General features: G+C 45.0%; 1 protein-coding gene and 1 gene segment (V, D, J or C); both read right to left on the reverse strand.

The window, feature by feature from the left end:
* Positions 1-645: 645 nt before the first annotated feature.
* On the reverse strand, positions 646-17,356 carry LOC118075803 (zinc-binding protein A33). Its single transcript, XM_035098076.2, has 5 exons — positions 16,988-17,356; positions 11,799-12,200; positions 6,541-6,563; positions 4,591-4,688; positions 646-2,114 (listed from the first exon to the last, which is right to left on the reverse strand). The coding sequence occupies exons 1-5, from the start codon at positions 17,318-17,320 to the stop codon at positions 1,519-1,521; spliced, it is 1,452 nt and encodes a 483-aa protein (XP_034953967.2). The 5' UTR covers positions 17,321-17,356; the 3' UTR covers positions 646-1,518.
* Positions 17,357-18,476: 1,120 nt separating this feature from the next.
* LOC132591295 (immunoglobulin lambda variable 8-61-like) lies at positions 18,477-19,216 on the reverse strand. The segment is given in 2 exon segments: positions 18,477-18,977; positions 19,101-19,216. Coding segments are annotated over 2 exon segments (456 nt in total).
* Positions 19,217-19,224: the final 8 nt, after the last annotated feature.

The following is a 19,224-nucleotide window of genomic DNA, read 5'->3' on the forward strand; positions in this document are numbered from 1 at the left end:
CTGCTGTGTGACCTTGGGCTAGTCACACTTCTCTGAAGTCTCTCAGCCCCACTCACCTCACAGAGTGTTTGTTGTGGGGGAGGAAGGGAAAGGAGATTGTTAGCTGCTTTTAGACTCCTTCGGGTAGTGATAAAGCGGGATATCAAATCCAAACTCTTCTAAGGAAAAGCAAGAAATTTCGGGATCAAATCAGAAACGGGGACAGCTTCTCTAAATCAGGGACGTCCCTGGAAAATATGAACGCTTGGAGGGTCTGCACTTGACCATTTTGATCAGCAGAATTGGCCCTACTACAGTTGCCACATAATGCCCACTCCACATTTATAAGAACTCGATTGTTTAGTGTGGCAGCTCTCACACTTTGGAACTCCTTGCCTACTGAGATCAAGCAGGTGACTTTTCGGTGCCTGCTAAAAACTTTCCTGTTTAGACAAGCCTATCCAGATGCTTAGAAAGTTGAGGGATTTTTTTTTATCTGCTTAAGTTATTTAACTTTTATATGTTTTAAACTAGTGAAATGGTTGAAGACCCCCTAGGACTGGGGTGACCCAAAACCAATAAATCACTCAGAGGTGGAAAGTGTGTTTTTTAATTAAAAAAATGTAACAAGCTTTATTAATAGTCTTACAATACATTACATAAATATAGTACATCTCTTAAAGTAAATTGAAATTTCAATCATGTACACAAAAAATGAAAAAAAAACATATCTTTTCTTACATAATTATGAACCTTAAGCTTCATATATGCTACTTTTTATGCGATTATTAACAAAAATTAGCCATGGGAAGCTGCTTTCTATCCATTAGAGTTCTTTTTTTAAAAAAAAAATGTGTTTGATAGAGAAACTGTGTTGTGATAGAGGTCAAGGAAGCAGAACGAAGGTAATCCGTTTGATAGTCCCTTTTCAACGGATTCCTCCAACATCCTGTATGCGAAATGCATCAGGAAGGCAAAATGTATCAATGAGTTAAGTGTTCCTTCCCCCTTCCTCTTTCTTGAATGTTTTGAGAACAGTCTTAAATGTTTTGGGACCATTGGGAGGAGGTGATCCCCCCCTCTAGTTGCCTTATCAGTTTGGGAGGATAGTGCTGGGTACCTTCTTTCATGTTTGACATGTTTTGAGAAAGTGAGGCATTGAGAGGGGGTGGCTAATGGATAGTCTGCACGCAGCCAGTCTTGAAAGCTGCACAGGTTTGTCTATAAAATCTGACGGTTTGGGCAGAATTTCTCTGAAGCTTGTGCACGGACAGATTGGCTGCGGGGCTGTGTCAACTGAGGCTACCTGGAGGGGCCGCTTCACTGCTTCTTGAGGGCTTCCAAGTGGCAGATTGAAGCGCTTGCTTGGTATGTCTACATCACTTGCTGTTTTGGAATAAAACCTTTAATCATCACACTCACTTGTGTATTTTGTATTGCTTCTGAATTTTAAAAGAACCGCCTTGCCTTTGGCAAGACACATCCCAACTCTTGGCCCGCAGATCAAAGTTTCAGCAATGCATGTTCAGGAACCAGTAGTCATTCGTGAGAACCATGTGCCCCATTGCCGCAGAATTTCAGGATGACACCACGACCTACCCACAAATAGGGGATTATCATCTCCCTATTGAAAAAGGCTGGGCAGAATTTGAAGATCTGTTTGTCCAAATCAGCATCGAAAAATTCCACATCTTCCTTTTCATAATCCAGGGACACCTTGATCTTCCTGGGCAGAAGTGCCAGTCTCAACATGGTCCACTTGGGAGAAGTAAAAGCCCAGAGGTAACAGGGCGGAGGAGAGTCATTCAATGAGCCTTGGCCAGAATTCCTCTCCTTTCCCACAGCCCAGATCCCACAATAAGGACTAAGGCTGTTCTTCGCATTCCTCTGGAAAGATTCTCGTACAACCCCCACAGCCCATTCCGCCTCTTCCTCCTTAACCTCCATCCCCACCTCCACCTCCCACCCATGTCTTCCTGAAACAAAACCCTTGCAGGCCAGGACACAGGGATCAAAGTGAAACCTCTCAGGGCTCGTGGGCACGTCCTGCTTTCCATCTCCCCATCTCACACTTTTCCGGTCATCAGACACAATGAGGTATGGATATGCTGTACCTGGATCCAGAGATATACTTTCTGCAGGACAGAGGGAAAGAAGGAAAGTGGAGATTTGATGAACGTAAAAACAAGCCCAGCTCGATCTAATCAGAGACCTATCTTACAGGTGCAGAACTGAGACCCAAGGTCCTCTTGAAGTGGTCCTCAAGGTTCTCTCTAGGCCACGCCTCCTCCCCAGGCCACACCCCCGGAAGGAGTTCCTGGAAGGAGACGTGCATGGATGGAAACAGAGGAAGCTGCCTTATACCTTGGTCTATACAGCACAGTCTTGTCTATTCAGCAGTTCTCTAGAGTTCCAAACAGCTCTTCCCCAGCTCTACCTTGAGATGCTGAGAATTGAACCTGTAACCTTCTGCATTCAAGGCAGATGCTCTAGCTCTGAGCTATGGTTCTTCCCCTAACTAGGCTCCTAATTAACCATTGTGAGAACAGGACTAGATGGATTTGGTATTAGGGATCAGTTTGGGGCATCATTTGCTAGAAGCTGGATGTCAAATGGAGCAACTGGATGGAGTCCCTTTGCAGGAATTGATTGATCCATTGGCTAGCCTTAATAACAGAAGGGAGTCTAGAGTGCCTATTGTAATGCACCACAGTTTGGTGCATGATGACCTGATCCAGACCAGAGGTCTTGGCCACCTTCACCTGATCTATTATTATTATTATTATTATTATTATTATTATTATTATTATTGAATCTATATATTGCCCTATACCCAGAGGTCTCAGGGCAGTTCACAGAAAAGATAACAACATATAAAATCAGAATAAAAACAAGAACCCAATAACACCACACAGAAAAGAGCCACATTTTAAAAGGGCACGGGATGTCAAACAGATCAACCAAAGGCCTGGTTAAAAAGGAATGTTTTTGCCTGGCTCCTAAAGGTGTATATGTTGGGTTTTCTTTATCTTAGAGTGGTCAGTAATGCTACCCAGGAACAAGGTTGGTTCTGAGAGGTGTGTGTTTGCAGTTTGACCTACTTAGCTGTAACACCTGTGTTCAAATGTCTTGTAAGCTGCTGGCAAGGAGGAGTGATGGCTTACAGAGTTCGGTTGTTGTTTTCAAAAATAAAACTAAGAAAAGATACTGTGGGCAGCTTTTTATTTCTACGCTCCATTCGCTGCGCACACTCTGTGTTGATGAAGAAGTTCAACAGTATAATGAAGGGGCCAGGCAATCTTCCTTGGGGAAAGCATTCCACAGACGGGGAGCCACTGCAGAGAAGGCCATTCTTGTGTTGCCACCCTCTGGACCTCTCGAGGTGGAGGCACACGAAGGAGGGCTCAGAAGATGATCTCTGATAAGAATGTGGCTGTTGCAAATGCACAGAGATTTTCCTCTTAATTCTGAATTGCAGGCTCAAGGTGAAAAACTTGCTGTGACTCAGTATGACAAGCTGATGAACAGGGAAGTGGACCCCGGAGGAATTATACTATTTCAGCCGTGTTACAGTCACTTTACAGTAGAGGAGCTTATGTATCAGCTAAATATGGTTAGCAGGAGCTGGGGCAGTGCAATGGGAGCTCATCCTCTCGTGGGGATTCGAACCGCCGACCTTCTGATCGGCAAGCCCAAGAGGCTCAGTGGTTTAAACCACCGCGCTACCCGTGTCCCTAGTTGGGATATGAGCTGCAAATAACTCTTTTAGATTCAGAAGCTCATTGTACTTTACTTGAAGAACAAACAGGGAATGCTATTGCAGTTGATCTGGGACTGGATCTGTGAGATCTGCTGCTTGCAGGGCTGGCACAAGAAAAGTTTTTTATGGGTCTGTAAAAACCCACATTGTAGGGACCCAGGTGGCGCTGTGGTTAAACCACTGAGCCTAGGGCTTGCTGATCAGAAGGTCGGCGGTTCGAATCCCTGCGACGGGGTGAGCTCCCGTTGCTTGGTCCCAGCTCCTGCCAACCTAGCAGTTCGAAAGCACGTCAAAAATGCAAGTAGATAAATAGGAACCGCTACAGCGGGAAGGTAAACGGTGTTTCCATGTGCTGCTCTGGTTTGCCAGAAGCGGCTTTGTCATGCTGGCCACATGACCTGGAAGCTATACGCCGGCTCCCTCGGCCAATAATGCGAGATGAGCGCGCAACCCCAGAGTCGGTCACGACTGGACCTAATGGTCAGGGGCCCCTTTACCTTTTAAAAACCCACATTGATACTATGATATGTGCAACTCTGTGCGAACCAGAAATAGTTTAATGTTTCTCAGGTCCCTCAAGCAACTTAGCACTAGCAGAGGCGTAGCAAGGTCAGGTGGTACCCGGTGCGGAATTTTGTTTTGTCACCCCTCGTGCCAATCATGAAAATCCGCCCACCGGGGATGCGAGCGCTACCACACCGATCCACCTGGGGCGGATTTTGTCACACACACCCTAGGCATGACACCCAGGGTGGACCACAGCCTCCCCACAAACCCCTTGCCATGTCCCTGAGCACTAGCAAGTCTCTGAGTTCAATGTATTTTCCCTGCCCCTTGTTTGCCCCAAATACCTTCCCATTTTTCTGTAATCTTGATCAGAGGAGTGTTTTTCTGTGGGCAATTGTTGATACTCTCTTCGAAGTTGGGGTGATTAACCAACTTATTGGACCTGGAAGGGAAGATGGACAGCTTTCAGTACTGAACAATCCCCTTGCCCCCCCCCCCAAATACAAATGTGTAGTAAGAAAATAAGAAGAGCAAGTGCTGTGGGGGAATTAATATATGAATCCCTGTGGACTAACATGTGTGGGTGAACAACAAAAGAACTGACTAGGTGCCTAGATTCAAAACACGGGGCCACCACACAGAAAGCCCCAGCAGAATTTAAAATCAAGTCACAACTTGTGCAGCAATACAGCATAGGAATCAATAGACTGTTAATCCTGTTTAAAAGTTCTGTTTAGTCTGCTGAAGCAACAGACATTGAACACACCACACACTGCTAAATTTAAAATTATTTACGTATTATTTACGTATTCAAAGGGGGGGAAGGCTTCACTTCCTTCCTCTCCTGGGGAGAGGGGGCGTGACCTAGCTGAGTGTAGGAATCTAACTCTGTGGTTTTAACCCCTTCATGCACTAACTAGCCCTATGCTTGCTAGTTATGCTTGACTGCAATTTCCCACAGATGCATTCACAGATAAGAGTCCCAGTCTGACATTTTGAGCCTGGAGGTCTCTCTCCCAATAACATTTCAATTTAGTGAACCCTCTAGACCAGGAATGAGCAACCCATCACTCTGTCCAACTCTTATTAGCCCCAGTTGCCCTGCCAGTGGTCAGAGATGATGATAGCTGTAGTCTAAGAACATCTGGAGATTCAAAGGTTGCCCAACTCAATATCATTCCCCATGCCTCACACTTCAGAGTGAAATTGACTGGAGGAGAAAGCAGGGGTTGCATTTGAGGAAGATTTCCTGGTACTGCTCGGGAATTCTAAGAAGTCACAAAATCAGTGCAGTGTTGAAAGATTTATATTATATTATATTATATTATATTATATTATATTATATTATATTATATTATAAATAATATGTTAATATGTTATTGTATTGACGTAGAAGAAATGTCTAATGCCTTATATTTCTTTTTTCCTTTTCTTTCTTCTTTTTCCTTTTTCTGTTCTTGTACTAAACGTTGTTATGTATATATGTTTTTATTTTATTTTTTATTTTTTATTTACTAATATTATAATAACTATATGTGGGTTTATTGTGTTAATTGTACTGGTTATAATGCCAATGCATCTATCCCAACTTTTATTGTTCATTTTATACTATAGTACCTGTTGTGTTACAGAATTGTGGCTTTATTTTTTTAATTTAAAATACTTTATTGTTTAAAACAATACAAAACATAACATACATGTGAAACAAGTACAACACAAATTCTTCTTCTCGTCGAGTTTATATGTTTTTAATTTGAATCAATAAAGATTATTAAAAGAAGGAAAGAAAGATTCAGTCCACCATCTTGATTAAAAATGGGCTCCAGTTCTATCCAGACATAGACAATAACCTGTTTCTTGATCTTCAGACCATGCAAAATTGACTACAAGATCTTAAGAGGTGTCCAAATTCACAGAGAGCAGGCAGAAAAAACCACTTTCCAGGGTGCCCTAGTCCTACTAAGGACTAAGGAGTCCTGCAGCAATTCATTTGGCCCAATTTGTGGGTTAAGTGATGGGAAAAGCAGAAAAGTGAGGAGAGGGACTGGTACCGTCAGAAGGCACAGACCCATTACTCAATTTCCAAATTCATGTTTTACATGTAAAAGGTTGTAGGGTAAATCAATGTTGTCAAGGTTAAAAGGGTATTAGAGAAATATTTCCCACCCTTGCTTTAAATGTTGATTGTACATAGCGGAATTTGTTGTCGTACTTGTAAGAACATATTTTCAATGAAAGAGAATCTGTTCTGTAGTTGTGTGTGTGTGTGTGTGTGACAAGAAAGAGTTACACACCTGTTCAAGGTCCTTCTGATCTCCTGAAAGAGAGAACAAGATAAATGAGGTCTCACATGGACAGAACATACGAGTTTGTCCTGGTGATGGTTGTTGTTTTTTGTCGCTTCCTTGTATGGGGATACTAGTGAATTTCTTCTCAGGCTCAGGAAAGAACACGTAGAACCACAAAATTGTTCTCTGGCTCAGATGAAAATCCTGGATGTGTGACGCTTCTGCTAGCCAGGGAACATGGGAACACTCCTAAACTTCACATTATGAGCTAAGCAGTGAATAATTCACCAGTCTTGAGGGATCTTCTCTTCTTTATTCCCTAGGTCAGGGGTTCCCAACAAAATTTTCTCGAGGACCCCTCATCGAACCGCTATTGTGACTGTTATGTACTGAGCTGAATCCTAGAACAATAGGATTCAGAATCAGCGGGAGCTACCCAATCCAACTCCAGGTGGAAGTGAATCCGCAACCTGATTGGCCTGCTGGAGCAGCCAATCAGGCGGCTGGCAGAAGTGAATCTGCTACCTGATTGGCCTGTAGGAGCAGCCAATCAGGCTGCAGGCAAAAGTCAATCCACAATATAATTGGCCCACAGGTGTAGCCCTGAAGTAGCCAATCACGCAAGGCCCATTGTGTAAATAATGTATATAAGCAGATGGTTTTGGGAAAAGAGCCATTCGTCTTCTCTTCTCCTCCTTGATGACTATGAGCTGAATAAAGAGCATGAAATTCACTCTTGACTCCGAGTATATTTCACTGGCGACGAAGGTGGGATCCTGCTGAGCTGACCGCCACCACGCACTGCACCGCAGCACCGCCACCTGCTGCACCGCTGCATCGCACCGTGCATCCAGGCTTCAGCTCCAGGACCCAAGGAACCCAGAATGGCAACCGACAGCAGCTTCTCGCCATTCAAACCAGCATCAGGAGACTGGGAAGGGTACGCCGCCCGTTTCAACTTCCTCCTGCAAGCGAAAGAAGTCACCAACGATGCCATGAAGAGGGCGACATTCTTCAGCGTCTGTGGAGAGGAGACGTTTGAAATCGCCCGGGCTCTCCTTGCACCTAGAGATGTCGCTACCGTCTCTTACAAAACAATAATGGAACGGCTGAAGGAGCACTTCTCACCACAGCCCTCGGTGGTAGCTTGCCGAAATGCCTTCTACGCAAAACGGCAAGCCCCGGGGGAAACCATAACTGGGTTTGTGACCTCCCTCCGCCAAGCCGCCCGGTTATGCAACTTCTCAGAATTGGAGAACATGCTTCGTGACCGCCTCGTCGGTGGCCTGAGGGACGAGATGTTGCAACGACGCCTCTACGCCAAAAAAGACCTCACGTTCCAGATTGCTCTGGAGGAAGCCCTGGCAACCGAAGCCGCCGAGAGGTCAACGCAAGAGGCACGACCGGCCCCGCCATCCCAGCCGAGGGTCTACCACGAAGACCTCACCGACGAATCCGAATCTGACAGGGAGGAAGTACACCGAGTACAGCGGCGCACTCAAGCAGCACACACACCACGTGTGGTGGCCGGGGATTGACAGAGAGATAGAGGCCTGGGTCCAACACTGCCAGACCTGCCAAGAATCCCGCCCGGATCCCCCAAGGGCCCCAGTCCAGCCCTGGGAGTCCGCCCGACATCCATGGTCACGCTTGCACGTGGACTTCGCTGGCCCCTTCCAGGGAAAAACATTCTTCATAGTGGTGGATTCCTACACCAAATGGCTGGAGGTCGCACTGGTACCATCCACTTCTACGGCGGCAGCCATCCGGGTACTACGTAAGCTGTTTGCGACCCACGGGCTCCCTGACACCCTCGTCTCGGACAATGGAACCGCATTCACGTCAGAGGAGTTCCAGACCTTCACAGCGCAGAACGCCATCCGCCACATCCGCTCAGCACCATTCCACCCTGCCACCAATGGCCAAGCGGAGCGCATGGTGCGGACCACCAAGGACAGCCTCCGCCGCATGACACAAGGGGACTGGGAATACCGCCTTGCCGCATTTCTTCTAGCACAGCACAGCACCCCAAGCACAACGACGGGCCGGAGCCCAGCTGAATTACTAATGGGCCGGCGCCTTGCAACTAGACTGGACCGACTTCACCCCGACAGAGCTCAGGATGAGGTAGTGGTGGGGAAAGGCAGGAACCCCCGGACATTTGTGGCCCAGGACCCAGTGTATGCAAAGAATTTTGGGGCAGGCCCAGCATGGGTACCCGCCACAGTCACCAAGGTGACCGGTCCCGTGTCGTACGAGGTACTAACGGAAGGGGGGCAATGTTGGCGCCGCCACTGCGACCAGATACGGCGACGATTCCCAGGAGGAACCCGGGAGGAGAGCGGGACAGAGGGGTCCCAAGGGGACAGCAGGGCAGTGAGGCCTGTAGAGCGAGAGGGGTGGGCAGAGGAAGCAGAAGCAGTAGGCACAGAGGGGCGCCCCGAGGCTGGAAGGACACCGGAACCAGAGCTACAACCTAGTGGTTCAGTGGCGCCAGACCAGACAGCCCCGGCACAGCCAGCAGCCTCGGAACACGAGCCAGAACCAGAACCCCTGACCAAGGAACACCCCAGGCCACAACGCACACGGAGGCGGCCAGCAGACCTTGGGGACTACGAATGCAACTTCCCGGGCAGGACTGGAACTTAGAGGGGAGGGGTGTTATGTACTGAGCTGAATCCTAGAACAATAGGATTCAGAATCAGCGGGAGCTACCCAATCCAACTCCAGGTGGAAGTGAATCCGCAACCTGATTGGCCTGCTGGAGCAGCCAATCAGGCGGCTGGCAGAAGTGAATCTGCTACCTGATTGGCCTGTAGGAGCAGCCAATCAGGCTGCAGGCAAAAGTCAATCCACAATATAATTGGCCCACAGGTGTAGCCCTGAAGTAGCCAATCACGCAAGGCCCATTGTGTAAATAATGTATATAAGCAGATGGTTTTGGGAAAAGAGCCATTCGTCTTCTCTTCTCCTCCTTGATGACTATGAGCTGAATAAAGAGCATGAAATTCACTCTTGACTCCGAGTATATTTCAGTGACAAGGACCCCCATTAATTCCTAATCCTAAATCTAATTCCTAATTCCTAATCTAATTTTTCCAGTAAGCTTAACACTGATCTTGGAAGGGTTAGGTTCAAGGGACGCCGGCGATTTAGGTTCAATGGACACTGACAAGATCGGTTTGAGAGTCACTGACTTACTTGCTTGAACATCAAATGCATTATCTTCCTCTTCATCTGTAGGCCTTTGTCGTTTTAACGAACCACTTTTTAACCAACGGTCCATTTTTAACTACGCGAACTGTAGCTTCCGCGAAAAACAACACTTTGTTTACAAACACTACTGTTTTGCAAAGAGGCAGCGCGCGTCAGGGAGGAGGGAGGGGAATGGAGAAGACAGGGTACCTGCGCAGTAGCGCACAAATGAAGCCGACGCGCGCAAAGCATCTTGGGGAGGTGAGCGTTAGTAGAATGCGCGCGCTGCCTCTTTTCAAAACAGTAGTGTTTGTAAAGCACCACCTAACGGCATACAACAGAACTACTGCCTCTATCTAATTCTAGTTTTGCGCTAGACTCTGCTCATGCAGGAAGCGGCCAAAACAAAAAATCTGTTATCATACGAAATATATTTAATATATTTTTTATTCTAATAGCATCTTGTGGACCCCTCTGGCATAGCTCGCGGACCACCTGTTGGGAACCACTGCCCTAGGTCCTGGGGCAAGTGTGGGGACATGCAGGCCCAGGGGCCAAATGGATGCCTCCGGGAAGCTCTATTTGGCCCCAGGACAAACCCTCCACTACCCTTCTCCTTTCCTAGTATGTGTCCCTTTTTAGTGGAATATTTTATTGGTTTTATAATAAAATGACATTGATCACCTCCAACCAAACCTGTGCAGTGTTATGTGAATACTTCAGTCACATATTATAAGGAAAATAGAGCCAAATAACTGAATCATTGAATGTATCCTCAACGGTTCACCAATCTGTGACAGATTCTCTGTAAGTAAACACAAGCAGTTGGAGGTCTGTCATTAACATCACTTTTATTTACATGGCTGGTATATAGGAACCGTACTTTGTCAATCCTGTTTAGTTTGTCCTGTAACAACCCTTCGGTGTTGCCTTAAATCAGGCATCCCCAAACTTCGCCCCACCCCAATGTTTTGGACTACAATTCCCATCTTCCCTGACCACTGGTTCTGTTAGCAAGGAATCATGGGAGTTGTAGGCCAAAACATCTGGAGGGCTGCAGTTTGGGGATGCCTGCATTAAATGCTTGAAAAGAGACAGATCCCAAAGTCTCCCTTGCTACCCCGTCAGAGCTTTCTAGTGGAAGGGAATCTGTAAACAGGCAGGTAAAAAGGTAAAGGTAAAGGACCCCTGGACAGTTAAGTCCAGTCAAAGGTGACTATGCGGTGCAGCGCTCATCTCGCTTTCAGACTGAGGGAGCCGGCGTTTGTCCACAGACAGCTTTCCAGGTCATGTGGTCAGAATGACGCAACGTGATACTGTAAAGGAAACCAGAGCGCATGGAAACACCATTTACCTTCCCACCACAGACCCTTTGCTTGGAAATTAAACAAAGGGCCTGCTGGTTTCTCTTTAAGGTTTCCAGACTCAAAAGAGAGCAGGGCAATTAAAGGCACAGAAGTCCTGTCCACTATTGAGTCTGGCAACCCTATGCCAGATACAAAGCCAGCCCATTCAGATAAGCAGTCATTTACTGGTAAGGACTCCTCAGGAGTAAAATCCTCCTCTCAAGGGAGACATCTGGAGAGAAGAGCCTTGATAGGAGTCAGCTGAGGTTCAGGTATGGGTCTAGCAGCTCCTAATGATGTCAGGTGACTGACAAGTGGGTTATCCTACCCACTTGTCAAACTTGAGCCATGGGGGTTGGGCAGGGGGTAACAGCTACAACAATGGATTCAACCCCCTTCCTATCACCATTAGAGTGGCAAAGATTTCCATGGAACCTGGAGTGTAAAAAGATTTAAAGTACAAATATCTAAACTGGTGGGTGGGATGGACAGAACTGCTCTCCATATAGGATTTTTTTTGTAACTCGTTCTGGAGGGCCGAAGTTTGGGGATGCCTGCCCTAATACAACATAATTCTGCATTTTATTTTCACCAATAAATGCACTGCATTTCCCCCTCATATATATGCATTCTGTAACCTATTTTGTTTTTGGTCGGAGATCTGCATTGCAAAACATCCGGAGGACACAATGCTGGTTGGGGCTTATCTAGACTAGTTCCTACCTGTTCAATATCCTCCAGGAGAACCACTGAATGCTGTCTGTGCTGTGGCAAATGTTCACACTTGGAACATAGCAATTCTCTGTCTTCTTTGCAGAACAGTAGAAGTTTTTCCTTGTGCCTTTCACACAGTGTTCCTTTGTAGCGTTTGTACTTTTCTACAATGTTGGTCAGCTGCCAGTTTGGCCGGTAATTCCCTCTCTGGATGTTGGTTTGGCAGGTAGGACATGTCAGTGGACCTATTTTCTCCCATGTCTCGCAGTGATGGTTGATGCAGGCCTTACAAAAATTGTGGCCACAATCCAGAGTCACAAGGTCTGTTAAATAATCTCTGCAAATAGGGCACATAATGTCTTCATCCGTAACTACAAGCGGTGTGGATGTCCCTTTCGGTATCATGCTTCCCTTATAAATATAAAAAATATCAGATGTTTCTTAGTAAAGTTCTTGATTTAGAAGTACAACTCCATCCACTCCTTCATTTCCTCGCCCCACCTCCATAACAGCTGAGTTCTTCTACACAACCAGAGTAATTTACCAGAAAGATACAATACCACCAATGAGGCTTTGTAAGCCAAGATATCACTTGCTCTAGAACAGGCATCCCCAAACTTCGGCCCTCCAGATGTCTTGGACTACAATTCCCATCATCCCTGACCACTGGTCCTGTTAACTAGGGATCATGGGAGTTGTAGGCCAAAACATCTGGAGGGCCGCAGTTTGGGGGTGCCTGATCTAGAAGTAGGGATGAATGAATCTGTGCATTCTGGTGTTTTTCTTTTCTTTTTTTCCTAATCTTATGTTCAATTTGTCACATTTCTGCACCAGTTTGCCAATTTATTAAATAAATAAAAAGGAGCAGCTCATGAAAATTCACCAGCATTTCACAGCACATTTTCCCCAATATACATACTTGTGTATGCAATTTCCTCTACTATGTATTATTAATAGTGTTTAAGAATTTTGTGCATCTAGATGGACTATTGCAATGCACTCTACATGGGACTACCTTTGAAGGTGACCCGGAAACTACAACTAATCCAAAATGCGGCGGCTAGACTGGTGACTGGGAGCGGCCGCCCAGTAGAAAGATCTACATTGGCTCCCAGTACGTTTCTGAGCACAGTTCAAAGTGTTGGTGCTGACCTTTAAAGCCCTAAATGGCCTCGGTCCAGTATACCTGAAGTAGCGTCTCCAACCCCATTGTTCTGCCTGGACACTGAGGTCCAGCGCCGAGGGCCTTCTGGCGGTTCCCTTGTTGCGAGAAGCCAAGGTGCAGGGAACCAGGCAGAGGGCCTTCTCGGTGGTGGCACCTGCCCTGTGGAACGCCCTCCCATCAGATGTCAAAGAGAAAAACAGCTACCAGATTTTTAGAAGACATCTGAAGGCAGCCCTGTTTAGGGAGGCTTTTAATGTTTAATTATTTTATTTCATTTTTCTGTTGTAAGCCACCCAGAGTGGCTGGGGAAACCCAGCCAGATGGACGGGGTATAAATAATAAAATATTATTATTATTATTATTATTATTATTATTATTATTATTATTATTATTATTATTAGCTTGCAAGCTTCAACCCAGTTGCAAATCATAGCGCAGATACTCGGTGAGGAGGCTGTCCTCCAATCCCTTCTCCCAATTAACCTCCATCTCCAGGGCCTTCCCGCATGACATCAACAGGGGGCTCCCTTAGTCTCAGGTCTGGGCCTTGAAATTTCAGGGTCTGAGATGCTCCTGACCTACCGTAGCAACCCTAGTTGATTTGGTGGCAAATAATTTCCAAGCCCATCAGTAGGGGAGAGTCTCGTTTCTCAAGGTTTCTGAGTGCAAGGCATATGTCATGTCACTGAGTTATTGTCCTGGGTTTGCTTCCTTTTTTAAAATAAATAAAATTGTAAAGCTGTTGTCACACTGCAGTTCATGTCACAAACAAGCAGCTGTGTATTTGCAAACAGATGAGTTTTTGCAAGACAAATCAGCATGAATGTTGAATAGATAGTGGGCAATAGATATTGGTCATAATATAGATATGGAAGCATGGGAACGATTGCGGAATATGGATATAAAATTTACAGCAGGCATCCCCAAACTTCGGCCCTCCAGATGTTTTGGGACTACAATTCCCATCATCCCTGACCACTGGTCCTGTTATCTAAGGATGATGGGAGTTGTAGGCCAAAACATCTGGAGGGCCGCAGTTTGGGGATGCCTGATTTACAGCATGTTACGGTCTAAGAGAAAATTATATGAAAATGATATATTGATGGTACCTAACACCAAGTAAATTGGCAAAAATGTATAAATCCAAATCAAATAAGTGTTGGAAATGTAAAGAGAAAGAAGGTTATTTCTATCATATGTGGTGGTCTTGTACCGGTAGTAAGGTTAAAGCTTACTGGGAAATGATAATGAATTGAAAAAAGATGTTTAAAATAATGTATGTTTAAAAAAAAAACAGAAGCTTTCCTTTTGGGAATTATAGGGACAGAACTAACCAAACTGTACAGAAATTTATTCATGTATGCAACCACGGCACCAAGAATGTTACTTGCCCAAAAGTGGGAAGAAGTCCCAACAAAAGAAGAACGGATCGAAAAACTTATGGAATAAGCAGAAATGGCAAAACTTACAGGAAAAATAAGAAATCAAGATAACAAACTTTTTATAAAAGAATGGAAATGGTTTATGAAATATTTGCAAACAAACAAACTGTAAACATACCCGTGTTTCTCCAAAAATAAGACACCGTCTTATATTTATTTTTCCTAAAAAAAAAAACACTATGGCTTATTTTCAGGGGATGTCTTATTTTTTCCTCCTCCTCCTCCTGCCGCGGCCGACATTGCTGCTGCACCTATCACTATGCCTTATTTTGGGGGTATGGCTTATATTCCTTGAATGCTTAAAAATCCTGCTACGGCTTATTTTATGGCTACGTCTTAAAATAGGGCAAATGGTATAAGAACATTGGCAAGATTATTGTAATAACCTGCCGTTTTATAAGAGTATATATTTAAAGTAGATGAATAATCTACTTTAATAATCTACTGAATAAATGTGAGAATTATTGAATTGCAAGGAAGGGTGGTGGCTAGTCTTCACTCCCAGGCTCCTTGAAAGTGAGGCTGTAAATGAAGCTCTCCAGAGGAGGCCCAGATCTGCAGAGGGTGGGAGAAAATTTGCCTGCAGTGGCAAAACATGCTGAGCCATCCCTGGAGCCAGATAAAAATAGGTTTTGCCCTGAAGTTCTCTCTCCCTGTCATATAATATGCCCCCAAGCTAATCATCATCACCATCACCATCATTCTAGTGTATCTGAAGAAGTGTGCATGCACACGAAAGCTCATACCAAAATATAAACTTAGTTGGTCTTTAAGGTGCTACTGAAGGAATTTTTTTATTTTGCTTCGACTCAGACCAACACGGCTACCTACCTGTAACCATCAACTTTATTGCACTAGCCCAAGCATCCCCAAACTTCGGCCCTCCAGATGTTTTGGACTACAATTCCCATCTTCCCCGACCACTGGTCCTGTTAGCTAGGGATCATGGGAGTTGTAGGCCAAAACATCTGGAGGGCCGCAGTTTGGGGATGCCTGCACTAGCCAAAGGCCATAGCATCATTCACAAAGGGAACAAAAAGAAAAGCAACAATAACCATAAAAACATCAGGCACTGCAGATACAATAACATAGCTGCCAAGTACCCCGTTTTTCCCGGGAAACCCCCGTATTTTCTTACCGTTTCCCGCTGGTCTTCAGAATGGATTTATATCTTGTAAATCCCCCGGAAAGCAGCTCCTTCCGGGGGCCATGTTTCTGGTGTATGGGCACCGGAAATTGGGCGGAGCCGGCATCAGAAGTCACTTCTACGCATGTCCGGAAGTGCGTAGAAGCAACTTCTGGCACTGCAGACATTTTGGAAATGGGCAGAGCGGCGCCGGAAGTTGCTTCTATGCACTTCCGGACATGCGTAGAAGTGACTTCTGGAGCTGCGGCCATTTTGGAAATGGGCAGAGTGGCACCAGAAGTTGCTTCTACGCATGTTAGAAGCGACTTCCGGTGCCGCACCACTGCTGGTCCCGGATTTTTCAATTCGGAACTTGGCAGCTATACAATAAACCACGATCACTTCTCCTGAAAATTATTTGTTGCATACGATAGGATAGCAAGAGGTTCTCAGGTAGAATGTGCCAGCTTAAATGTCCGAATCACCTTTGCAATTGACCGCTATTTTATCTAGTTCTTTTCTCCTGATCTTCTTAGCTGCCAACCCATATAGTGCTACTTTATAAGTTATGAAGTCATCAGTCGAAACAAAATTTAAAAAATTAATTAAGAAAAATTCTTCCAGTAGCACCTTAGAGACCAACTAAGTTTGTCATTGGTATGAGCTTTCGTGTGCATGCACACTTCTTCAGATACACTGAAACAGATCCCCACATATAGTGAGAGGGTGGGGGGGCACCACTCAGAAGGGGGGTGGGAAACCGGACTGTTTATGGCCACATTCGGTCGTGCAGGAAGAATTTACGACTGTTTATGACTGCAAATTGGTCCCACAGAAAAAGGCAAGGGGGGAGATGGCTAAAGATAGCTTTATCATGTATAATGAGATAAGAATCCAATGTCTTTGTTGAGACCAGGTTCTTACAACAGTCAACATACCAAGGGTTCTTAAAGCCTGTACATTTATATCATTCTAAGGCAATGTTCTTCTGCTGTATTTTTCACAGAAAATGGTCTGAAATTCTGCGACTCGATCGTGTATTTTTATTTCAGCTTATGCAGGTTTTTTTAAAAAAACATGTAATATTTCAAATAGTTTTATTTTGGACTGTAACTAGGAATAAGCTAAGATTTACCTCCAAGTAGACAGTTATAACATTGTACAGTGTCACTCTGTGTTCCTAAAAGACCCAGGAAAAGTGTGGGCCCATGGCAGGTAAATTATGAGCAAGCAGAGGGTGGCATATGCTTTATTCTGTTTTCAACTTATTGCAGATTTTAATTACTTTTTTTAGCGTTTTAAATGCTGTTTAACTGCTTTTATCGATAACTTTGTTTTATTATTTTTGTAAACTGCTTTTAGGTTTGTATGCATAAATTTTGTGGAATAGATACATGTCAATCAATTGAACTTTATTTATAAAAAAGTAGACAAACCAAATTCCTTTCCCTCCCTAGTTTCCTACCTTTTTCTCTCGAACCATTCGATCATCACCCTCACAGGCGAGTTCCAGGTGTTCATCGCACCTTCCCCTCTTGCTTTTCTCATCTTCCCCTTTTTTAGATTTCGTGGATTCCCCTGCAGGCCCTGCTGGCTCATGGTTCCGCTTGTAGCTGCCTTCTTTAAAAGGTTTTTCGCACTGAGGGCAGCAACCTGCTGCATCAGAGTCCCTCCAACTCTGGATGAGGCAGGCGTGGCAGAAAGTGTGCCCACAGTCAGTAATCACTGGGTCCAAGAAAGGTTGGTGGCAAACGGGGCAAGTCATTTCTTCCTGGCCGAGATTGCCTCCAGCAGCCATGTTTCCTTTAAAAACAGCCCGAGGCGTGGAATTGCAATTTCTGGCAGGATGTTATGGTGGGAGTGCCTCTCCGAGTTGTAATTTATAGCATGTCAACAACTGCAAACATATGCTGCAATAAAGAGGGTGAGTGGAGATCTGGTTGAAAAAAAAGACTGAAATAAATCCTACGAAATGACTTTAAATAAGGAGTAAAGGAAGTGTGAGATAAGAGTTGGAAAGAAAACCAAATGAGGGGAGGGAGGGAAGTCAAAGCTCGGCAGAGCATTGGGAATTCAAGATAGGGGAATAGATGTTAAAAAGAGAAAATTTGTGTGTGTTGTGTTTGAATGTTTTGTTGTGTTTAATGTGTTTATTTGGAAAATTTAATAAATTGCTTTAAAAAAATAAAATAAACGGGAAGGAAGCCCCGTTAAAAAAAGAAAAAAAGAAAGGAAAAAAGGAAAAACTAGATGCAGACAAATTTTGCTCATCTGTTCCAGATTCAGAGGCCCTGGAATGCATTTAATGACACCTTTTTAATTTTGAATAATGTATGCTTTTTATAACTGTATATGTTGTTTTGAGAAAAAAATATTGTAGTGAGCAATGACTGGTTGGGATCCCTCTGTCCAGGGAAACAATGGAGGTGTGCACCTTTGGGAGTGAAGTCAAACTGTTGCAAGGTTGCAGTGTCTGCTGTGGCTACAGGATACAGGAGAGACATGTTTTGCCACAGCTGAGGCAGAAGAAGGTGGCCGGTTGCCGTGCAATGAATGAATGCAAATACAGTGGTACCTCGGTTTTTGAACGTAATCCGTTCTGGAAGATCGTTCAAGTTCTGAAACGTTCGAAAACCGAAAACTCAACAGCTAAGCCTCAAGTTCTTGCACTCAGCAGAGGCCGTGTGGCATGTTCAACTTCCGGGGCGTGTTCGAAAACCGAAGCATTTGCTTCGGGTTTACAACATTTGAAAACCAAAATGTTCGTCAACGGAGACGTTCGAAAACCGAGGTACCACTGTGGTAAATACAGTAATGACAGAGCAGCTCCTGCCACAAGCGTCTAAAGCACATGAATCTTCAAATTGAATTTCACATTCAAAAAGTGAATTTGACAGGGGAACCAAAATTTAAACCATTTTAACCATTTTAACACATTTTAGCCAGTTGCCCCAACCCGAGTGTTGTTCCAGCAATGTCCCTTCGGCCTCCCAGGAGCCTCTTTTAGCTATTCAAGCAAGCTCATTGAGTGGTCCATGGACACTATTATACCATCAGTTTAGCATCTACAAATGAAAAGGAAGGGAGGCCAGAAAGAAAAACGGCAAAAAACAGTTTATTCTCGCTTCCCCATTTGAATGAACGTCTGTGCTGCTGAGTCCCTGTCCATACGGAACAGAAATAATCAGTTTCATCTTCCTGCAAGGCCCCAGTGATGGCCAAAGACATCGTATTCCCTGACCTAGACCCCGAGAAACGGTCCGGGACACCGGATGCTCTTTTGCTGGTGTGGTAAAGCAACAGCCACGGCGCTTTGCCCAATTTGTGCTGGATCCAGAGAGGGTAGTTGTTATCAGCAATGCTTCCGCTATCAAATGTGCAAGACATGCTGATGGTCCCACCTAGAGGAACAGCCTCTGAGGGTTTCAGGGACTGTAGTTGCTGGGTGCTGAGACCTGGAAAGGAACAAGGCAAGGGCAAGCTTATTGAACTATATCCCACAGTGTAGCAAAATCTGCACATCTGGGAATGAGAGGATGAGAAACACCTGGGTCTGTCTCAAACTAGTTTCCCCTTACCAATGGAGACCAGGACTGTGGCAAGGAGCAGGCAACACACCATCATGGGGAGATGCAGAGGACCTTCCCAAAAGACACCTCTCCTTGGCACCCTCCCAGAACCTCTTAAGCCCTCAGAAGTCAA

The sequence above is a fragment of the Zootoca vivipara genome, chromosome 17, assembly GCF_963506605.1.
Source record: "Zootoca vivipara chromosome 17, rZooViv1.1, whole genome shotgun sequence".
NCBI lineage: Eukaryota > Metazoa > Chordata > Lepidosauria > Squamata > Lacertidae > Zootoca > Zootoca vivipara.

Coding starts and splice junctions, on each gene's coding strand:
- LOC118075803 (XM_035098076.2), bottom strand. CDS start 17,320: ATGGCTGCTGGAGGCAATCTCGGCCAGGAAGAAATGACTTGCCCCGTT. Junction 12,201..16,987: donor GAATGGTTCGAGAGAAAAAG/GTAGGAAACTAG, acceptor TATATTTATAAG/GGAAGCATGATACCGAAAGG. Junction 4,689..6,540: donor ATCAGAAGGACCTTGAACAG/GTGTGTAACTCT, acceptor CTTCCCTTCCAG/GTCCAATAAGTTGGTTAATC.